Source organism: Pavona decussata, unplaced genomic scaffold (assembly GCF_977016875.1).
Source record: "Pavona decussata unplaced genomic scaffold, jaPavDecu1.1 SCAFFOLD_156, whole genome shotgun sequence".
NCBI classification, from domain to species: domain Eukaryota; kingdom Metazoa; phylum Cnidaria; class Anthozoa; order Scleractinia; family Agariciidae; genus Pavona; species Pavona decussata.
In genome coordinates, this window is record NW_028145568.1 from 3,543,647 (window position 1) to 3,561,090 (window position 17,444).

The following is a 17,444-nucleotide window of genomic DNA, read 5'->3' on the forward strand; positions in this document are numbered from 1 at the left end:
TGAAATTGTTATGAGGCTTATCTCTGAAAAATGTGTGGTTACCCCCCTTTTTTCGGGGGGGGGGAGGGGAAATCAGTAGTCCTTGTTAAGATCTTTTTCCGCATGGTTAAAAACCGCGCAAAAATATCTTTGAATCAGTAGGCACCGTCCTTAAGAAATGAGAGTTTCTCTTACCATCCAGAGACGCATAGAATGTATATGCGCAGTAGCAGAAGGTGGCACCACTTAGGCTGGTAGTCCGTTTTTACCGTTACCTAGTGCATGGAGGTCATTCCTGTCCATTATACAAGCGAAGCCCCTGGTTACTGTATTGCCGAGGAAACGCTGCCTTGTACCCGGCAAAGCGCCTCAAAATATCGCAAAAGAAAAACATATAAACTTGCTTGCGCAAAGAAACCTGGGAAGATTCGAGATTGGCGCAAAGGGTCACGGGAAGCTTTCCGTGCTTCGAGAATTCGTTTCCACGCTCTCTCTCGATCCATAAACTTTTAGAACGCACCTGGCTTCGAGGCAAGAGCAAAATCCTCAAATGCACAAAGTCGAACCGTTTATTTCGCTAAGTTGGCCTACTCTTTATTTTTAAGGTTTTAGTTACTTGTTGTACTCTTTACTCATAAGCTTTTATTAACAGTAAGGTATTTTACTTGAGGCTCTTTTGGCCTGATACATCAAGATATTATCTTCCTGCAAGGATTTTAATATACTATATAGTTGATTAATAAAAGGCAATGGTAATGAAGCCAGGCAAACTTCTTTGTTATATGTTTTAGTTAGCATTTTTGGCCTCGACCGTGTACAGACCGCAATAGATTTTGAAATGCGTTGGAGCAACGTCCCTGATGAGTTATTCAACTGTGAACGTTAAAACAAAGGATTGTGCACGGTCGCGGCCCTTCCAACATTAATTGCAGCACCATTGTTTTCATGGCAAAGTTTTATAACCAGTCTCTCAATATTCTTACGAACTTTTTCTCTACTTGATTTTGGTAATTTTTTTAATCTTTAGATCCATATAGATCATACCAGTGTTTTAAATTCCAGGCATTCTGTCTTCGCGGTCTCCTTAGGCCGACTAAACTTTGATCGGAAAACCTTACACATCATTAAACAAAACAGTTTTGTTTGTCGCCGGACAGTACTATGTATAGTAGTTGGTATCAGCTGACATCTAATTCCATTTTTGTTACTCGGAAGCAAGTTGCTTCAAGAGGTCGGATTTTGGAATCCATGACCTCTTAAACATCCGAATTTTCTCGTGAAAACCATCTACATAATCAACTCTTCACGAAAACTGAATGGTCAAGACCCAATAGATGAGGTTAAGCAGCATGAACGACACAGGAAACCCAATGCGACTCCACTTGTCCACCACGGACTCGAAGGATTCGATTTCTTTTTCCGAGTACGGTCGATACTGCAGAGGATCGGTCTCCGGTGTCTTTTTGGCATAAAAGCTGAACTTTGCTCGTCGTCGTATTTTAGGTTGCCCATTGGCTTCCACGTTTCCGTCCATGACCCGCACAAGGTCTTTCTTTTCTGGATCCTACAGAAGAATATAATTGAGCTGTTAAATATTGACTCGCGTCACGTTTTTTAGTTTAAAATATCGTAAGTACTAATGTAATTATGATCATCCGGCTGAGTGTAATCCTGGAAAGGACCGTTAAAGGTGACGCTGACTGACGTTTTGACAACCTGAGCGGAAGTCATCATCATTGTCAAGTGAATTGTGCGTTGTCAGCCTGTCCCTAGACGTTCTCTCTTGCCTCATTGTCCGCACGAGGTCTAAAACGAGTATTCGGTGTTCGTGCAAAACCTGGGTTGGGAGATGGTGAGTTCACCAACGCGAAAATACTGAAACTAGCCTGCAGTGCCTGCCACACAGGATAGGCCTCAATTGAGCCGGAAACGCCCAGAGACTAAGGCTGGTTGATGTTTAGTGGATGTTATTGGTCGTGTGATGTTATTGGTTGGGAGAACTGTAAAAAGTGATTGGTGCGTTTCGATCCTTTTTTGTTAGTCAAATGCCCGTCCATCGCCAATCTATTGTCTATTGTTTGTCACCAATGAGTCATTTGTCAGGTGCAGGTAGTTGATGGAAATGGTTCAGTGGTGGTGTTTCTTCTTAGTAAGCCAGGTTTCCAGATGATTTCTTAAAACTAGTCCGTACTGTAGGTTGCTGGACTCTACTTTAACACTTCCCCCAACCCATGCTTTATTTCCATACAACAACGGGTCCCTAGTACATAATCACTGAATCGTGATGCAGTTACGGCATACAGTTTAGGTATCACATCCCTTACAACAATTTGTCAACTCAAATTTCTTGCCTTGCCGTCGTCTGACTCCGTTTGCACCACCGAAAGCTCCATGCCTCTCTTTATCTTTCGGTTAATCTCAAAAGAGACACAAGCGTACTCCACCAGCGAAGCAAACACGTACAAGAAACACAGAATGAGGAACCACTCTATAGACTTCACATATGACACTTTGGGGAGTGACGCCCGTGCACTATTGGTCAGCGTTGTCAGGGTCAGCACTGTTGTGATCCCGAGACCAATTCGTGCTGAAAAGAAGAAATCAAGCCGTCAAACGCAAATTTCCACAATAGACAAATAAACTTCAGTAAACTCCGAAGGCAGAAGATCACAATCTTTCAACAGAAGTTGCTTAAAGATGGTGGCTTTGCCTGCAATTAATTACTCTGCAGGATTGCATTGTAGGGTCGTGACGTGGATGCTTTAAGGTTGCTGGATGCATTGATCTTCAAACAACATTCTGCAGGTTGTGTAACCTGTCTCAAGATGTCAAAATGCGATGAAAGTGAAGGCGAAAAACATTGCAAAGGTAGAAGAATAATTAACTTGCCCTTCGTAACAATCATAACTATCTCAGAAGTTTTTGACGAAGGAGAAAAGTGGATGTATCCAGTATTTAGTTCTATCCAACTAACCTGGCGTGGAGTTATGGCTGATCCAGAATGAAATCCAGCTCAGCATCACAATCAGATAAGCAGGAATGTAGGTCTGGATTAAGAAGAATCCGATACTCCGCTCAAACTGGAACCACACTATCAACCTTGAATAGGCTCCTAAAGCAAACACAAACGAAATGACTGGAATGTTAATTTGTAACTCTCGCTGAAGGTAAAGCAGGTTGGATTGTAGGGGCATTGTCACGAAGATTTTGCTGTATGTTGGTCAAAGCTCCTCTAATATTTGACTCACAACCCCTTCTCTAACATGAAATTGCTCTTAGGGCACCGGGAGGAAAACATAAAATGGTTCTTCGAGAAAGAATAAACTATAATCAGTAGTAGCCATTCCGTTTCCAAGGTTCTCAAGAGGAACTTGAAAAAATTGATTGCAATCCATTTCCATCCAAGCCATCCACAGCCAAAGATGAATGAAGTCAGTTTCTGTGCACTAGTAGAGTTATTGTTAACAAAACTGAACCATTATTGTGACGCTTCATCCATACAAATATGTGTTGTTACGTTGGCTATTCAAAGTAACGATAAAAATAGGTGACACTGCCCCTTTAAGTTCCTTTTAAATAACAGACCACAGAAAGTACAGTTTGCACGTGATTTATAGGTCACACTCTGGTTAGCAGGCACCGCACATCCGGCATGTAACTTCGGCCCTCAACTCCCTTCCATGAATGGGAAGTTAAGGTAAGGTCGTTCACTAGTCTCTCATAGGGACCAACCCTCCCTCCCTCTCCGCCAATTCAGTGCTTTTATAACCCTGAGGGAAGAGAAACATGGAGTGAAGTTTATTGTCTAACAAACGACACCAAAATAGAGATACCAACTTAATCTCGAATCATCAACTTTTCGATCTTCTATCAAGTCACATCGAAATTAGGGCTGACGAGCTTACCCTGACTAAAAAATCCCCCCTCCACCTGGATGTTGCTTACCGTACTGTAGAACTACAGTTTACACCCAAATGAGACACCTGTACAGTAGTGTACTGTATTTTCAGGATACTCTGGTTAAGTTTATTCCATCAAAGCTGATTCTCTAACCTACCTGAAGTGAAGTTTGCGAGCGTGGCTTCAGTCCAGTATTTTGTAAGGATGAACTGAGGAATCTCTAAATCATCTGAAACAACAACTTCCTTGTTGCCTTTTTCCTTTTTCCATTGGAAGAGCAGCTCGGTGTCTTCGTAACTGACTGGAAATAAGAAAAGAGTCCTGTGGTTATCTTGTGGATGATCCACACAGGTAAACCTACCAACTATGATCGATCAATCAGTCAATCAATCAATCAATCAATCAATCAATCAATCAATCAATCAATCAATCAATCAATCAATCAGGTAGTCAGTTAGTCGGGTAAACCGGGCTCCTACCAACTTTGATCGATTGATCAACCACTCTAATCATGAGTAATTAATGAGTTTGAGAATGAATCTTAGTCACTGGAATGCTTCACTATAACTATTAATGATAGCGTAACTCACAGCTCTCAAATGCCAGACGGCAGACTTGTTTGTCCAGTGGATAGTTATGTAGACGCATGGGACAAGACGCTGTCATGGATAACCTGAAAGATAAACCAGAACCAATAACGCCTGGTACTTAAGGAAAGAAGTGGTTTCCGATGACGGTTGTAGCTTGTTTCGTTGATTGCATGAAACATAGACCGACCCTGCTGCCCATTGTAAAATATAAAAAAACAGCAATAGCGTTTCATCCGACTAACAAACACCAAGAAATGGGTTGAAAAAACGAAGAGTAGTTAAGATTTTTTAAACCAACTCCAACCTCTCTGAAAATCGGATGAAACATTCCTGTGAGTGTTTGTTGTTATATATCAAACACGAAGAAGAATGTTTCATCCAATTTCCAAACACCGAGAACAGGTTTGAAAAAACGACGGACCGCCGACTTTTAAAATCAACTTTGAGGTGTTTGGAAATAACATGAAACACTCTTCCGAGTGTTTGATAAATAATTCTCGGAGAAATTCCAAGCAAAAGTTCACCAAATTTAATAATAACTATGATCACATTTTCATACCTCCAACACAGTAGTGATTGTCGTTGTTTTATCTTTATGAATTATTAATGCATGGGGAAAAATACTTATGGGTCTCGGTAATTTATTGAAACGTTCGAGAAACGGGTCCCAGGACTACTAGTATTATTACCACAATTAGAGCGGTTTACAACTGAGTGTCGTACAAAATGTCGTACTCTTGCCAATCACAACAAACACACGGCACAATGAACCAATCAGAACTCGAAGTAAATACATGTCACCGCCGGCGCCAAGCGCGGTAAAAACGCGTGTGAGCAAGTCATGATTGGTTTTCGTTTTGATTTTCATTAGAAAGTAGCGCGAATTTTGCTAATCAATCTCAGAGCGTAGTAAGGCAAAAGCAGAGCAACATAACGGAAAACTGCTTTTGATTCTTAGTTGAAAATCGCTCTAGCCCAGCCGCTTACAACCAATAGACCCATTCAGCTAACGCAATGTTGTACCCAATTCAGATCCTCCGGGGTTAAGATTCTTTGTTTATTGCATTTGCATTGTAATGTATCATTCACATGATATGGAAATACTTAGAACAAAACATTTTATGCCCAAAGGATTCAGTTAAATTGGGTGCAACATTGCGTCAGCCGAATGGATCTATACCGCCTCCATCACTACACTGAGAAAACTGCAATCTCCATTGCTACCACTACCACTTCTATTATGTTCCGTTACTACTACACTTCTGATACACTATTACCACCACAACCACCACCGTGAACATTACCGCCTCCACCATCACTCATGGTTACTGCCAGTTGAAATACAACATACCTCATACTGTGAAACACATCTCCGTTGGGCCACAGCCTAACCACTTCATTTTCCTTGGTAAGGTCGTGCTTGATTCCAGATTTCTCATTCACAAAGTAGATATCAGGTATCCACATGTGCTGAACCATCTTAAAGTTTAGTGCAAGCCTCTTTTTATAGCCCGTGTTACTGTAGGATAGACGCTCATCCTTCCAATACATGCGCAGAAAAAAGCTGGCCCGAAACTCCTTTTAATGACAAGAAAGGAAAGAAATGGTATACATAAATGATACTTTGGAGATAAATTAAGTCTATAAAACAAATTAGCTTTTCAACTCATGCAGTTTAGAGTGTTTCTCTTATAATTGGATAACAGGGAAGCTGCGCAAGTTTGCTGCCACTCCTCGAGCTGTGTCTTATCATGATGGCGTGGTTTGCGTGCTTTGATGGCCCTAGAAGCTATGCGTATTAACTGCTGCGGTTTCTCCCCTTAGTGGGATCAACCACGACTTGTGAAACATATCACCTCAATCATCAACTCTTGGGCAATGCCGTTTCATCTTGCTCCTGTCTCATTTATGAATTTCGAGTCTCACAGAAGGGTTGTCAGCCCGTTACTTAACCGCCAACCTGGTGGACCAAAACTTACCAATCACGGATAGAAATGGATCGAAACGCACCAATCACTTTTTACAGTTTTCGCAGCCAATAACATCACGGCTTAACTGTCAAACGACTATAAACATCTCCACTTTGTTGAACAATCAGGATAACAGCTAGAAACAGTTATACCATCTACTGACGTTCCACAGATTACTTTACTCTGAAGATGACTTTCGCTCAGGTTGTCGAAATGTCTGTCAATGTCACCTCAAACAGTCCTTCTCATGACCACACTCACCTGGATGATCATAATTTACGTACTTATATAATTATGACATGACTCCTGGGTTCAAGCCATTTACAGTATCAAATGCAGTATTATTGCCCAGACAAATAGAGATCGAATTTGATTCTCCAGGTTGGCAATCAAGTAACTGGGACTGATAACAATTCTGTGAAACCAGAAACTCGTATTTGAGATAGTAACAAGATGAACCGGCTTGGCCCAAGAGTCCATGATTGATGTGATATGTTTAACAAGTAGTGAATTTAAGAAGGTAATGTTAGCAGCTCACCACGCTAGTTGAAGCTACAGTATATTTTCATTATGCATAAATATTCCTCAAGGCCCGAAAGTTAGCTTTGTCGTTAATCAACCACAAAGGCAACAATCGGGTGATGTGATTTCACCGTGCTAAATAAAATATATGGTTTAATATTGTAATTTCAGCAAGAATAACATTTTCACGTTGGTATTAGAAATTCGGCCCATGCAGTGCCCCAAGAACGTTTTACAAGCGTTGTATGTTGGCCAACAAATTTGATTATTCACACTATGATTAAGTTACCCACGACGATAACCAATCCGATCGATTTTTGTTAATTAGCCATCAAACAGGGCACTTTTGTAAAAAGCTAGAATGTACCAGTCAAAAATCTTACCATGTTAGCCTCGCTGATGTAGCCAAGGTCCAAGATGAACATATCCGTTGATACTTTTATGGGTTCTCCTAAGGAAAATAATAATGAGATTATCAATTGATATTTTAAACCCATTGTGTTTGGTATATTTAAATCGCAGTCACATTGTTGGTATTTTCATAGATCCATACGCTAAATCATTGTAGGTGAGACTGTGATAAATTTTCTTGCATGCTAAGCCAGTTCACACTAGGAATAGTACAGCATGTTACATCATGCAATGCAGGGTAGGTCGCAAAAATTTCGTTAGTCAGTTGCAAATTGGTATGAACCGGTACCTCATGTTGTGTCAGCCAAATCCTGCAAGGTGTGCGTCATTGTTTATAAATCTGTGTCAGCTAGGACCTGCTATGTAGGTCATGCCATGCAATGTCATGCTATGTCATGTCATGTCATGTCATGTCATGTTATGTCATGTCAGCAATGGCATTTCATGTGAGTCGTGAGTCAGACCTATCATGCCAGCTTAAATACATATCACGTCAGTCGCATTGGTTTCATTATGTCATCCATTTCGACCCAGCCATTTCATGTCAGCCATGTCGTGTAAGTCATGGTATGTGATAATACCATGACATGTCATCCTGTCGTGTTGCGTCATTCCATGCTACACCATTTATGCTGTTTGCATTTTACTGTGGCTTTTTTTGCTATCCGTCAACTACAGAATATATTACCCATTGCCATTGCCAGCAGCAAGTGGGAGATTATAATAACAAGCTATGTAAAAGGTAAGGAAATATGATTAGCCACCAAATACATACGGCCTATTTTGGGTCTTAATCTACTGTCCGACTTGTTCTGGATCTGATTTAATATTCTCGCCAGCGCGGGTTCTGCTCCAATAATATCCGTTTCATTGTTCTCGACGTTTGATGCACTGCAAGAAAAAAATAGCAAACCGTTACATATTGGGCCATTTTTTTCGGTGTAAGGAAAGTGGTCAAAATATATAACTATACTCGAACAGGACATACTAAACCACAAAACTCTGCCTGCGACCCCCTTACTCAACCTTAAAAGATGGTGTCTTTATTGCATAGCCACCCCTCTATCCAGCAGTAAAAAAAAATGTTCGGCAATGAGCCGGATTCAAACCTTACTTTTCTTTTTTATATAGAATTGCTGAATCTTGCTAGCTGAATATTTCTGTGTCAACTCAAAATTTTAAGACAACAAAATTTTGTCAATAATGTTCATGGAATAGGTTGTATCTTCGATAACCTACCTACCCCAGACAAGATGGGTCTTCCGTTCGATCTTCAAATAATCTTGTTATGACCAGTTCCCTACAATTCTCGTGACACACATGCAATGTCGCCATGATGTCATTAAAATGTCTATATCGTTATTCTTAGGAGAGCTTCTTTGGAAGGGATTTTTTTTAAAGGAACGTGCTAAATAATAGATAATTAAGCTCGTTGCATAAAATACAAGAAAGAAAGTACGCCGTATAAATTTTGTAAAAGTTAGTTTGTTTTCGAATGAAAATATTACGCTTAAAAAACGCAATTTAACACAACGATACTAGAGGTAAAATGTTATCACATAATCAAAAACCTTCGCATAGCCAGGTCACACTTGGCGATTCATAAATGATGTATATACCTTGTCGTGTGAGTAGTCGGTGTGGCCATGTTCGAAGACGTCGCATTTTCATCTCCAGATGCTTCGGAGTTGGCAGCGACTGAACACACAAACAACGTGAAAATAACCAGATGCAGTCTCCCATGCATTTGCTGTTTTGCTCGAAAGAAATTCCTAGAAATAAAAGACAAGATGAATTGTGTTAAGGTCAAGACTCCTTACCATTGATTCATCATTGCATGGTACCCTCTGCGTAGGCTCAAATGTGAATAAAATTCTTCGTCGGTGCAGAGTGCGGAGGCAAGCATTATCACCGCTTTCAAGGTTATTACTGTTGTACTGTTCCTGGACACAGACGCTAGTCTGCGCACTACTTGCAAGGCAGCCAAATTTCGCCTGTACCTCAGAGCTTCACTTGTCCATACCTATCAACAGTCTTGGCAGCAACACGGTCTGAACAAAGTTCTTTAAGTAACCGGACACACTGTCGAAACCTTGTTTGGTTAGGAGGTCTACGATCAACGAGTTGCCTCAAGGACAACGTGATGCGACGTTTACACTAAATATCCGGCACCGGCATGAAACTCTGGTCCGTTTACATTGATACCCAGAACCTTGCCAGGTCCTTTGTAAATCACAACTAAAATGTGAATATGATAGGGATTATTTCTTTAGGGGAATTAAGTTACAGCGAGTTGCTGTTGAAAAAGATCTGGGTATCTTGGTTAGCGAAGATTTAATCTGGGATAATCAAGTTGATCTTATCTTTTTCAAAGAAAAAAGGATGCTTAATCTACTTTATCGCACATGTAATTCACAAGTTAAATATGAATATGATAGAGATTATTTCCTTAGGGGAATTAAGTTACAGCGAGTTGCAGTTGAAAAAGATCTGGGTATCTTGGTTAGCCAAGATTCAATCTGGGATAATCAAGTTGATGTTTTAAGAATATATGAACTTTAAAATATTTTGGATTATCTATCGTTTCGCTCTTGTGACAAGCCGCTGAGAAATACTTGATGTCCCTTTCAGTAGGACAGAAGCTTTTTAGAATTCCTTTTTTGTTCGGGTTTGCCGCCAATGAAATGAACTACCACCGATATATTAGGGAGTCGAACACCTTGCCAGTCTTTCGTAAGAACCAGATTGCCTTCTTTTATCATAAATTTAATGCAAAATGTTTATTGAAATTTAATTTCCTTCTGTGCATATATAACTAGTTGTTAGAGACTATCTATGATATATTGAGCGGTTTATTCCGAGCAATCTTGTATTCTGTTTTAGGCTGACCTCAGATTCATTGGATTGTCTTGCGCAATGTAATATAATTTGAAATTTGATTAAATATAATTATAAACATAAAGAAAATGTCAGACCAGATATCTGTGGGTAAAGTTCGTAAGTGCTCAAGAAAATTATGTAAAGGTTTTTGCCCGTATCCGCATTCACTTCTCGACGGCAATGTCTGGGCCTTGTACCAGGCACCGTACGAAATACCCAAGTTTTGTTCACATCGGTGCGTGCTCGGGCACAGCGCTTAGGCACTGAGTGTGAACGGCGCCATATTGAAAGAAACAAGATTGATGGAACGAAAAAAGCTCACGCACTTACAGGTTTCGTTGCAAATGCAACTCATTTAAACGAGAACATAAATCCCCAACGAATTCTATTCGCTTGTTATAATTCCAACGAAAAGCGTTGTTTCCTCCACAATCACAGATCACCACCGACATTCGACAGTCATTTTATTGCGCTTTAATAAAACCAATGGCCTGGCCAGCTCGCGTGTGACTTGCTGACATGAACGTTAGACCCGATCGAATATCGATCGATGGCTCAGAATCTGATTCATTCCTAAGTATGGTCCTCATGGTGTCCTCAGACAAAACAACTTTCCATTGTCTCTTGATCCGGATAAAAAATAAACAAAACACACACACACAAACTCTAAAACATGAGTATCTGTCAACTGAGTGCCGCGGGAAGCCTTGCGGTGGATAATGGTTCCGCCCACGTAGGAAGGTGAAGATAAACACACATTTATAAATGAAGACTTTCTCCTTGACTTTGATGTGAAAATCGAAGATCGAGACACTGAAAGTTTTAATGATATGAATATTTCAGTTAAACGATTAACTAATGTGTTGGTTAGATGTTAGATTTTAAACTATCCTTTCAAATTTTATTAAAAATTTAATGGTTTACGGCTTACGTTTCAAACGAGGACGTGACCCTCACTGAAACTCATTTTGCAGTACAGGGATAAACCGATTATGCTTTTAAGAATAAAGAAAAAAGAGGAATAACTAAAAAGACGCGTTTTTAATTCCTTCCTTCTAAATTTTCTCCAAACAATCTCGACTCTCTCTTAACAAAACATAGCTTTGAAATGTGAAACAATAAAACCTTGCAGCTGAAAAGAACTTTAGCAAATTTGCATAGAGCTTCCAATTCACGTTGACGAAGCAATCAATGCAAATTCTTGAAATCCGTGTATAACACTTTTAGTTCGAGTGAAATTGCATGTTTCTAGCTTGTTTAAATTCTTGGTTGGTTATTTATAACACATTGCTAAGCCACATGATTAATATTTACAACATTCACTTCGCACCAAAGCAATGACTTATGTTAACCTCAAAACAAACTCGTAATACCCTACCCCAATTACGAGGACCAATCTTTTTGCCTGACAATTGTCAAACAATACCCTCTGCTTTGAGAAATTCCTTAAGGATAAGGCTATAATTTTGGTTTACTTTTAAAAAAGTATATTTGCAATTTTACGTTTTGTCTTGATCTGTAGACAAGGTAATCAAGCTTCTACATTAGAGACCCCTGTAACTGTAGAAAAGCGACACAGATTGACGTGGAAAAAAGAATAACTTATAAAACCGAAAATAATTAATTACGAAGACTAAAAAAGATTTCTCATGCGCGTAGAATTAAATGTATAAAGGTTATAAAATCATACTTGAAAAGTGACATGGTGGTTGTTTATATGGGAGAGAAAGAACAAACAGTCATTTCTCTCTGTGATGAAGATTTAAAACAGTTGTCGATTCATGCATACTTACAGTTTTGCTCTCTATAGTCACAATACGCAATCTGAGCTATGGTGGGTCTTCTTTGCTTGTACAACGACAAGGTACAACAACCTCAATTCAAGTCTTCAACAAATACTTCGCTCTCCCAAATTTGGTCGCTTGGCTTCAATTGAAAAAAATAAAAAATATATTTTGTCTTTCTTCACCGCTATTTAATCCGTGTTTGACCCAGCTGGACTCTTGCTGTGTGCACCCGATGTTAAAAACACACGGGAGCTTCCTTTTGTGTTCGCGGTTTTCAACAATGTAAAGCTGAAGAATGTTTACAATGTACTCATCGTTTTTGTTTTCGGTATACTGTCATATGAAGCCCTTTGTGGTACGATGCCGGTTACAGATAAATATTTCGAAATGACTTTTCACAGAATGTAGGCATTTCTCAGTGGTTATCTAAATTTAGTGCTACACTACAAGTATCAGCTCTTTTCACTTAAGGATGCTTCACTGACATAAAGAAAACGTTTTTTGTAAAAAGCATATTTGCTACACCAAAGCCTTCAAGAACAGCATTGGTCGTCGAAATTTCTTTTTGCCCAAAGTTAAAAACCAGGTGTTAAGGGACAAATTTCAATATTCAGTTCTGTTTGCAGTAAAAATATCTTGCAACACCAACTCGGTGGCGGCGGCGAAACATCAACACACAAAGATGATTTGATATCATTACTAATTTATAACAAACCTAAATGAAAAATTTCCCTGTGTTTTGTTACTAAAGGATTTTGATTTGCTTACGAACGTTTGAGGAGATTACTTGCGTGCAAAAAAAAAATTCTTAATTTTTACTTGAACTCAGTAACTTAAAATCATGGAATCAGTTGCATTAAAACAAGGAATACTACACCTTGCTCAAATTATCAAACATCTTCTTCTACTTTCAAATGAATTGTTTTGTTATTATTGTCGGGTATACAAATGAAGCAGACAAATTTGCCGCAAGTTGGCGCAATTTATTCCGTATAATTACGCAGAGCCACTTTGAACTAAGTTCGTGGAAGTGCTTTTGTCCATTAAGCCGATTACAAAAATCACCCAACATACCTGACAGTATGATACTTTGTGTGTAATTTAAAATTCACAATGCGATTATATTTATTAGTTGAAATTGGAAAAGTCGCATAAAAATTCAACCGGTGTAGGAAAAAATATCGTCACCCATCATCGAAATATTTCACAAATTCAAATTGATGATGTGCAAGGTACCCGCTACCTTCCATCGTGAAAAATGGATGGAAAACGAGAAAGACTAGAACAAAAAAGGGTCAGTTCACTGTATTTATAGGGCTTAATTCACTTTCTTATCTAAAGTATCTTAGATATAGCTTTCTTCTTTAACGAAGCTCTAAGCTTGGGAGCAGTAAATACTGTGAAGGTAACTTGCTGTGAAGGTTTTTGCCGAATCAAAATATTATATGTTTCCTAGAGGGCGAGGTTAAAAACAATGTAAAGAAACACTGCGGCAAATGATGTGATCCTCGCTCGCTGGAAACAACTTGAATTACGAATAATAAAATTTAAAAAACTACTCACCTTTGTTAAGGTCCAAATATTTCAAACAGATTTGAATTGTTTGTGGGTTAGAGTTTCTTCGCTGAGGCCGCTTCTATAAATGATCGCAATAAAAAATGCACCAGTCGTCGAATCGAAAACATCCTCTCAAATTTGTTATGTCTTAGCAGTGAAAACTTCCCGCCTTTGTAATTTATTTTTTACACTCATGCATTCAGCTAATAACACTTGTCTTAAGGGATTGCTAAGTATAGGAGAAATTTTATTTTTAGAATCAGATCGAGACAACGATAGCGAATCACTTTACAGAATTTAGTGGTCTTCCCACAACATAGATAAATGGTTTGTAAATATTCGGGTGTCCAAAAGCTGATTTCAAATTGTGTCAAAAACACTTGCAACAAAAACAAGACAAATTTAAACAAATAAAGGCGAGTTAGCGTCAATCTGCCTGCAGGCTAAGGTGTGGTGATGGATCTATACATATATACGACGCAGTTTCAAATATAAAAATTATGATTCTTCTCTCTGACAGGTAAGCCGGCGTGTATCTTGACGTTAGCTAACTTAGAATTTAAGGCTGCATTAACTATGTGATGTTCTAAATTTAATCGCGTCTCTGGTTGTCTATGTATTTAGACTGCAAAAGAGAAAGAATCTGATCATTATTGAAAGATTACCTCCAGACAGCGGTGTTTTCGTTTTAACCAATGAATTTTTTATTTTAGCTGAATTATTAACGAAAAGCAAATCGATAAATAATGTCGTTCTTTTGAATCAGGGGAGAAAAAATAATGGCAGAAAAAGTTTTAATTCGTAGAACTTGAGCAGAGGGAAAATCTGTCGCCGCATGCAATATCGATTTAAAATAAAAAGCTCGTGTGATGCAAGAGGAAAACTTCCTTTGGTCTCCAGACAACGGGCTTAAAAGTTGCAAATTAGTATTAATTTCCTTCAAGATCTTCAAAATCATGAAGATTTTCCAGAAGGCGTGAATTGCTCTGTATTAAAACAATTGAATACATAATATAAGGCCAGAATTAGAGAGAATCTACAACGCTTTTCGGGCTTTGTTATGAAACAATCCTCCTAATTTCCCCTTGTTTATACTGACTTAAGGGATGCTTGTTTTGTTTTGTGTTTCGGAAGCATATTTCTAAGCAGAACTCACGAAATGATCTAAACTTTGTTAATATTAAAACACATCCACCTTATGCAGCCATCCTGTACAAAGTGATCTCTCGCGCGATTATTTACCAGATAACAGATTAATTTTAATTATTTAGAAATATCACCACAGAAAGCTTAACCTCAAAAAGGCAATATTTGGTTTATGCTCACTTAAGATTGTTTCTTTTAAGAAAATTGCGAGCACGCCACAATTCAAATTCCTAAATTCAACCTCATTGATTGCTTAACAATTTGGTTACTATTTTGTCAGAAAACATATCTGTAGTACCGTTTAAAATTACCGGTAACCCAAATCTGCAGCACTCATGTATGGATGCAATTTCTGCGTTATACATACCCAAGTAAAATTACTGTCCTTGTGCCATTGACAAAGCTGTATTAGGGCCTATAAGCCGAAGTAGGAGTTTCTTTCTTTGCATACATTGTTGTTTCGATATGATTACATTATGCCAATGACAACACGTAGTCAACGAACGAAGAACACAAGCTTTATCCTTAACCCTAGAAAAATCAAAGCATGAACCAAATTTTCGTAGCATTTTAGAATCCGTTGATAAATATAGATCATTAGTGGTTCCCGGCGTTGGAACAACTTGAAAGTGAACCGGATCGCCGACATTGCATCTACCTGTTTCAAGATTATTTGTTCTTCATTTTGTGAGTAACTCCAGCTGTACGTAACTCCATTTCCTTCATAGAAGTTCGTTTGCAAAGTTTGCAAAGCTAAGGAGTCTAATAAATGACGTTTGTAAAAGTCTAAAAAATTTACCTTTACCTTGCAAGTGACATATCAGACTCTCGGTATAGTCTAGGAAAATATGTTGTCTTCAACGAGGATACAATCTATACTTTCTTCCATAAAATTCACGGTCGTGCAGCCGAATTGCAAATTGAAGTCAGTGATTTCGCAAACAACACTGAGGCAGGTGTGACGAACACAAAGCTTTCATACAGAGGGACTTCCAAGATATCAACGGTGACTGTTAACTGATTTTTATAGACATTGGTCGCGGCCGTATGTTTATAAAATGCTCCCAAGAATCTTACTGTGTGGACGTATTATTTCAATCTTTAATTACTTTTACAGAAGTCAATTGTGGTATAACATAAGAAAATATCGGTGGGCACCAATTGGATGTTTTATGTTTCTATTCTCACATTCGATTTGTGCGCTCGTTCACGCATTTTGTGTCTTCGCTGTGAATAAGTTGACGAAATCCTAGAGTGTTACCCATACAGATGAAAGCTACTTTTCAGTGAGAGTGGTACTTTTCCATGAGTAATGAGTTTTCTTTCCCGTACTAAAAAATCCACAATATATAGGGGACAGGGATGATGCTAAAATGAGAGGGGTTGAGGGTGTTGTTGATTAAAAAAAAAACATCAAAGATCTTTTGTCCCTGAAACCAGCTCATAACTATACTCTTCGCTCATCCAAACAATGTCTTCTGCTCATCCCAAAAGTCAACTGCTCTATACTTGGGGATCGCGCCTTCGTTCATGCTGCTCCTGCCTTATGGAACTCGCTGCCATTATCAGTCAGAACCAGTAGCAGCCTTGCCATTTTTAAAAAAATAACTGAAAACATTTCCTTTTAGGAAAGCTTTTAATTTATGATTAGTACTGAATGTAAAGCGCTTTTGAATATTTTTTATAGTATTGGCGCTATATAAATTATTATTATTATTAAATTCTCTTCCATGAACTGAGGAGTTTTTATGATCGGGTTCTCGAGTTTTTATCCCTTCTCAAGAAACAATTTTCCAATTCCAATTCGACCTGGAAACAGCCATAGGAAGAGGCACTCTCGGCAAAATCCCCATTTAAAAAATAATTTATAAATTTTGCTATTTTGTTTCAGATTTTCTTGATCTCTTCGAGTAGGTATATTTGAAATTATAATAATTAAATTTATGGTTTTTGTGCACCCACTGTTATGTTTTTATCTTTCCAGCATTTATCTTCCAACTTTCTTTTCCGCAAATCACAATACAAACGATCTAAATAATTCATACAGAGCATAAAATCTTAGAACTTTGTAGGGGGCTTTTGAATTAATAAAATGTAGAAGCGTAAACCATCAAGATTAAATTTGGAAAAGCAAAGAAGTGCAAATCAAAGTGATAGAGACCTGGGAAAAGGTAATATAAAATGAAGAGGTTAAAGAACGCTTAGAAGGTTAATTAAAAGAAAAAGGGCAACAGAAACTAAGACAAAACGATCAAGAAGAAGAAGAAGAAGAAAAACGGGCAAGTGCATGGGTAAGACTACATCTGAACGAGAGACTGTACAATTGCAAATGATCTTTGTTATGTTTTCCTTTAGAGTTTATGCAAATTATTGAAAAAGGATATTAGTTCTCTGAGATTAGCCTCCTCTGAGCTGCACCTGTTTTTTATGTCTGCCATCTAAATGAAGGATAACGAATAACTGAAGCGGGAATTGATTATGAAGACATGCTAAAGTTGCCCTCTTGAATCTCTCGTTGGTTGCTCCTAATCTTAGCAAATCGGCCATCTCTCTTTAGCACATACCGATTGTACACTGCTGATTCTATTCTGCTTGGCCTTGAAGGCCAGATATACTGACCAATATTTATTTTCTCACGAAGTTATCACCACATCGTCACGAGAATAAGGCATATGTGTTGATGTTTAAACGAATTGCTCTTA

General features: G+C 38.4%; 1 protein-coding gene across 6 annotated transcripts; it reads right to left on the reverse strand.

Moving 5' to 3' along the window:
* Positions 1-530: 530 nt before the first annotated feature.
* LOC146465370 (glycine receptor subunit alphaZ1-like) lies at positions 531-15,958 on the reverse strand. 6 transcript variants are annotated; one of them, XM_085128512.1, is made up of 11 exons: positions 15,548-15,957; positions 13,603-13,675; positions 8,992-9,144; positions 8,148-8,263; positions 7,345-7,412; positions 5,821-6,047; positions 4,470-4,552; positions 4,037-4,180; positions 2,954-3,091; positions 2,331-2,566; positions 531-1,543 (listed from the first exon to the last, which is right to left on the reverse strand). In XM_085128512.1, exons 3-11 carry the CDS (start codon positions 9,117-9,119, stop codon positions 1,283-1,285), a joined length of 1,401 nt encoding a protein of 466 aa, XP_084984638.1. In that variant the 5' UTR covers positions 9,120-9,144; positions 13,603-13,675; positions 15,548-15,957; the 3' UTR covers positions 531-1,282. The 6 variants fall into 6 exon arrangements, with proteins under 6 accessions (XP_084984638.1, XP_084984636.1, XP_084984642.1 ...); XM_085128510.1 differs by lacking the exon at positions 13,603-13,675 and having other exon boundaries at positions 15,548-15,958; XM_085128516.1 differs by lacking the exon at positions 13,603-13,675 and having other exon boundaries at positions 15,542-15,958.
* Between the last annotated feature and the right edge of the window lie 1,486 nt (positions 15,959-17,444).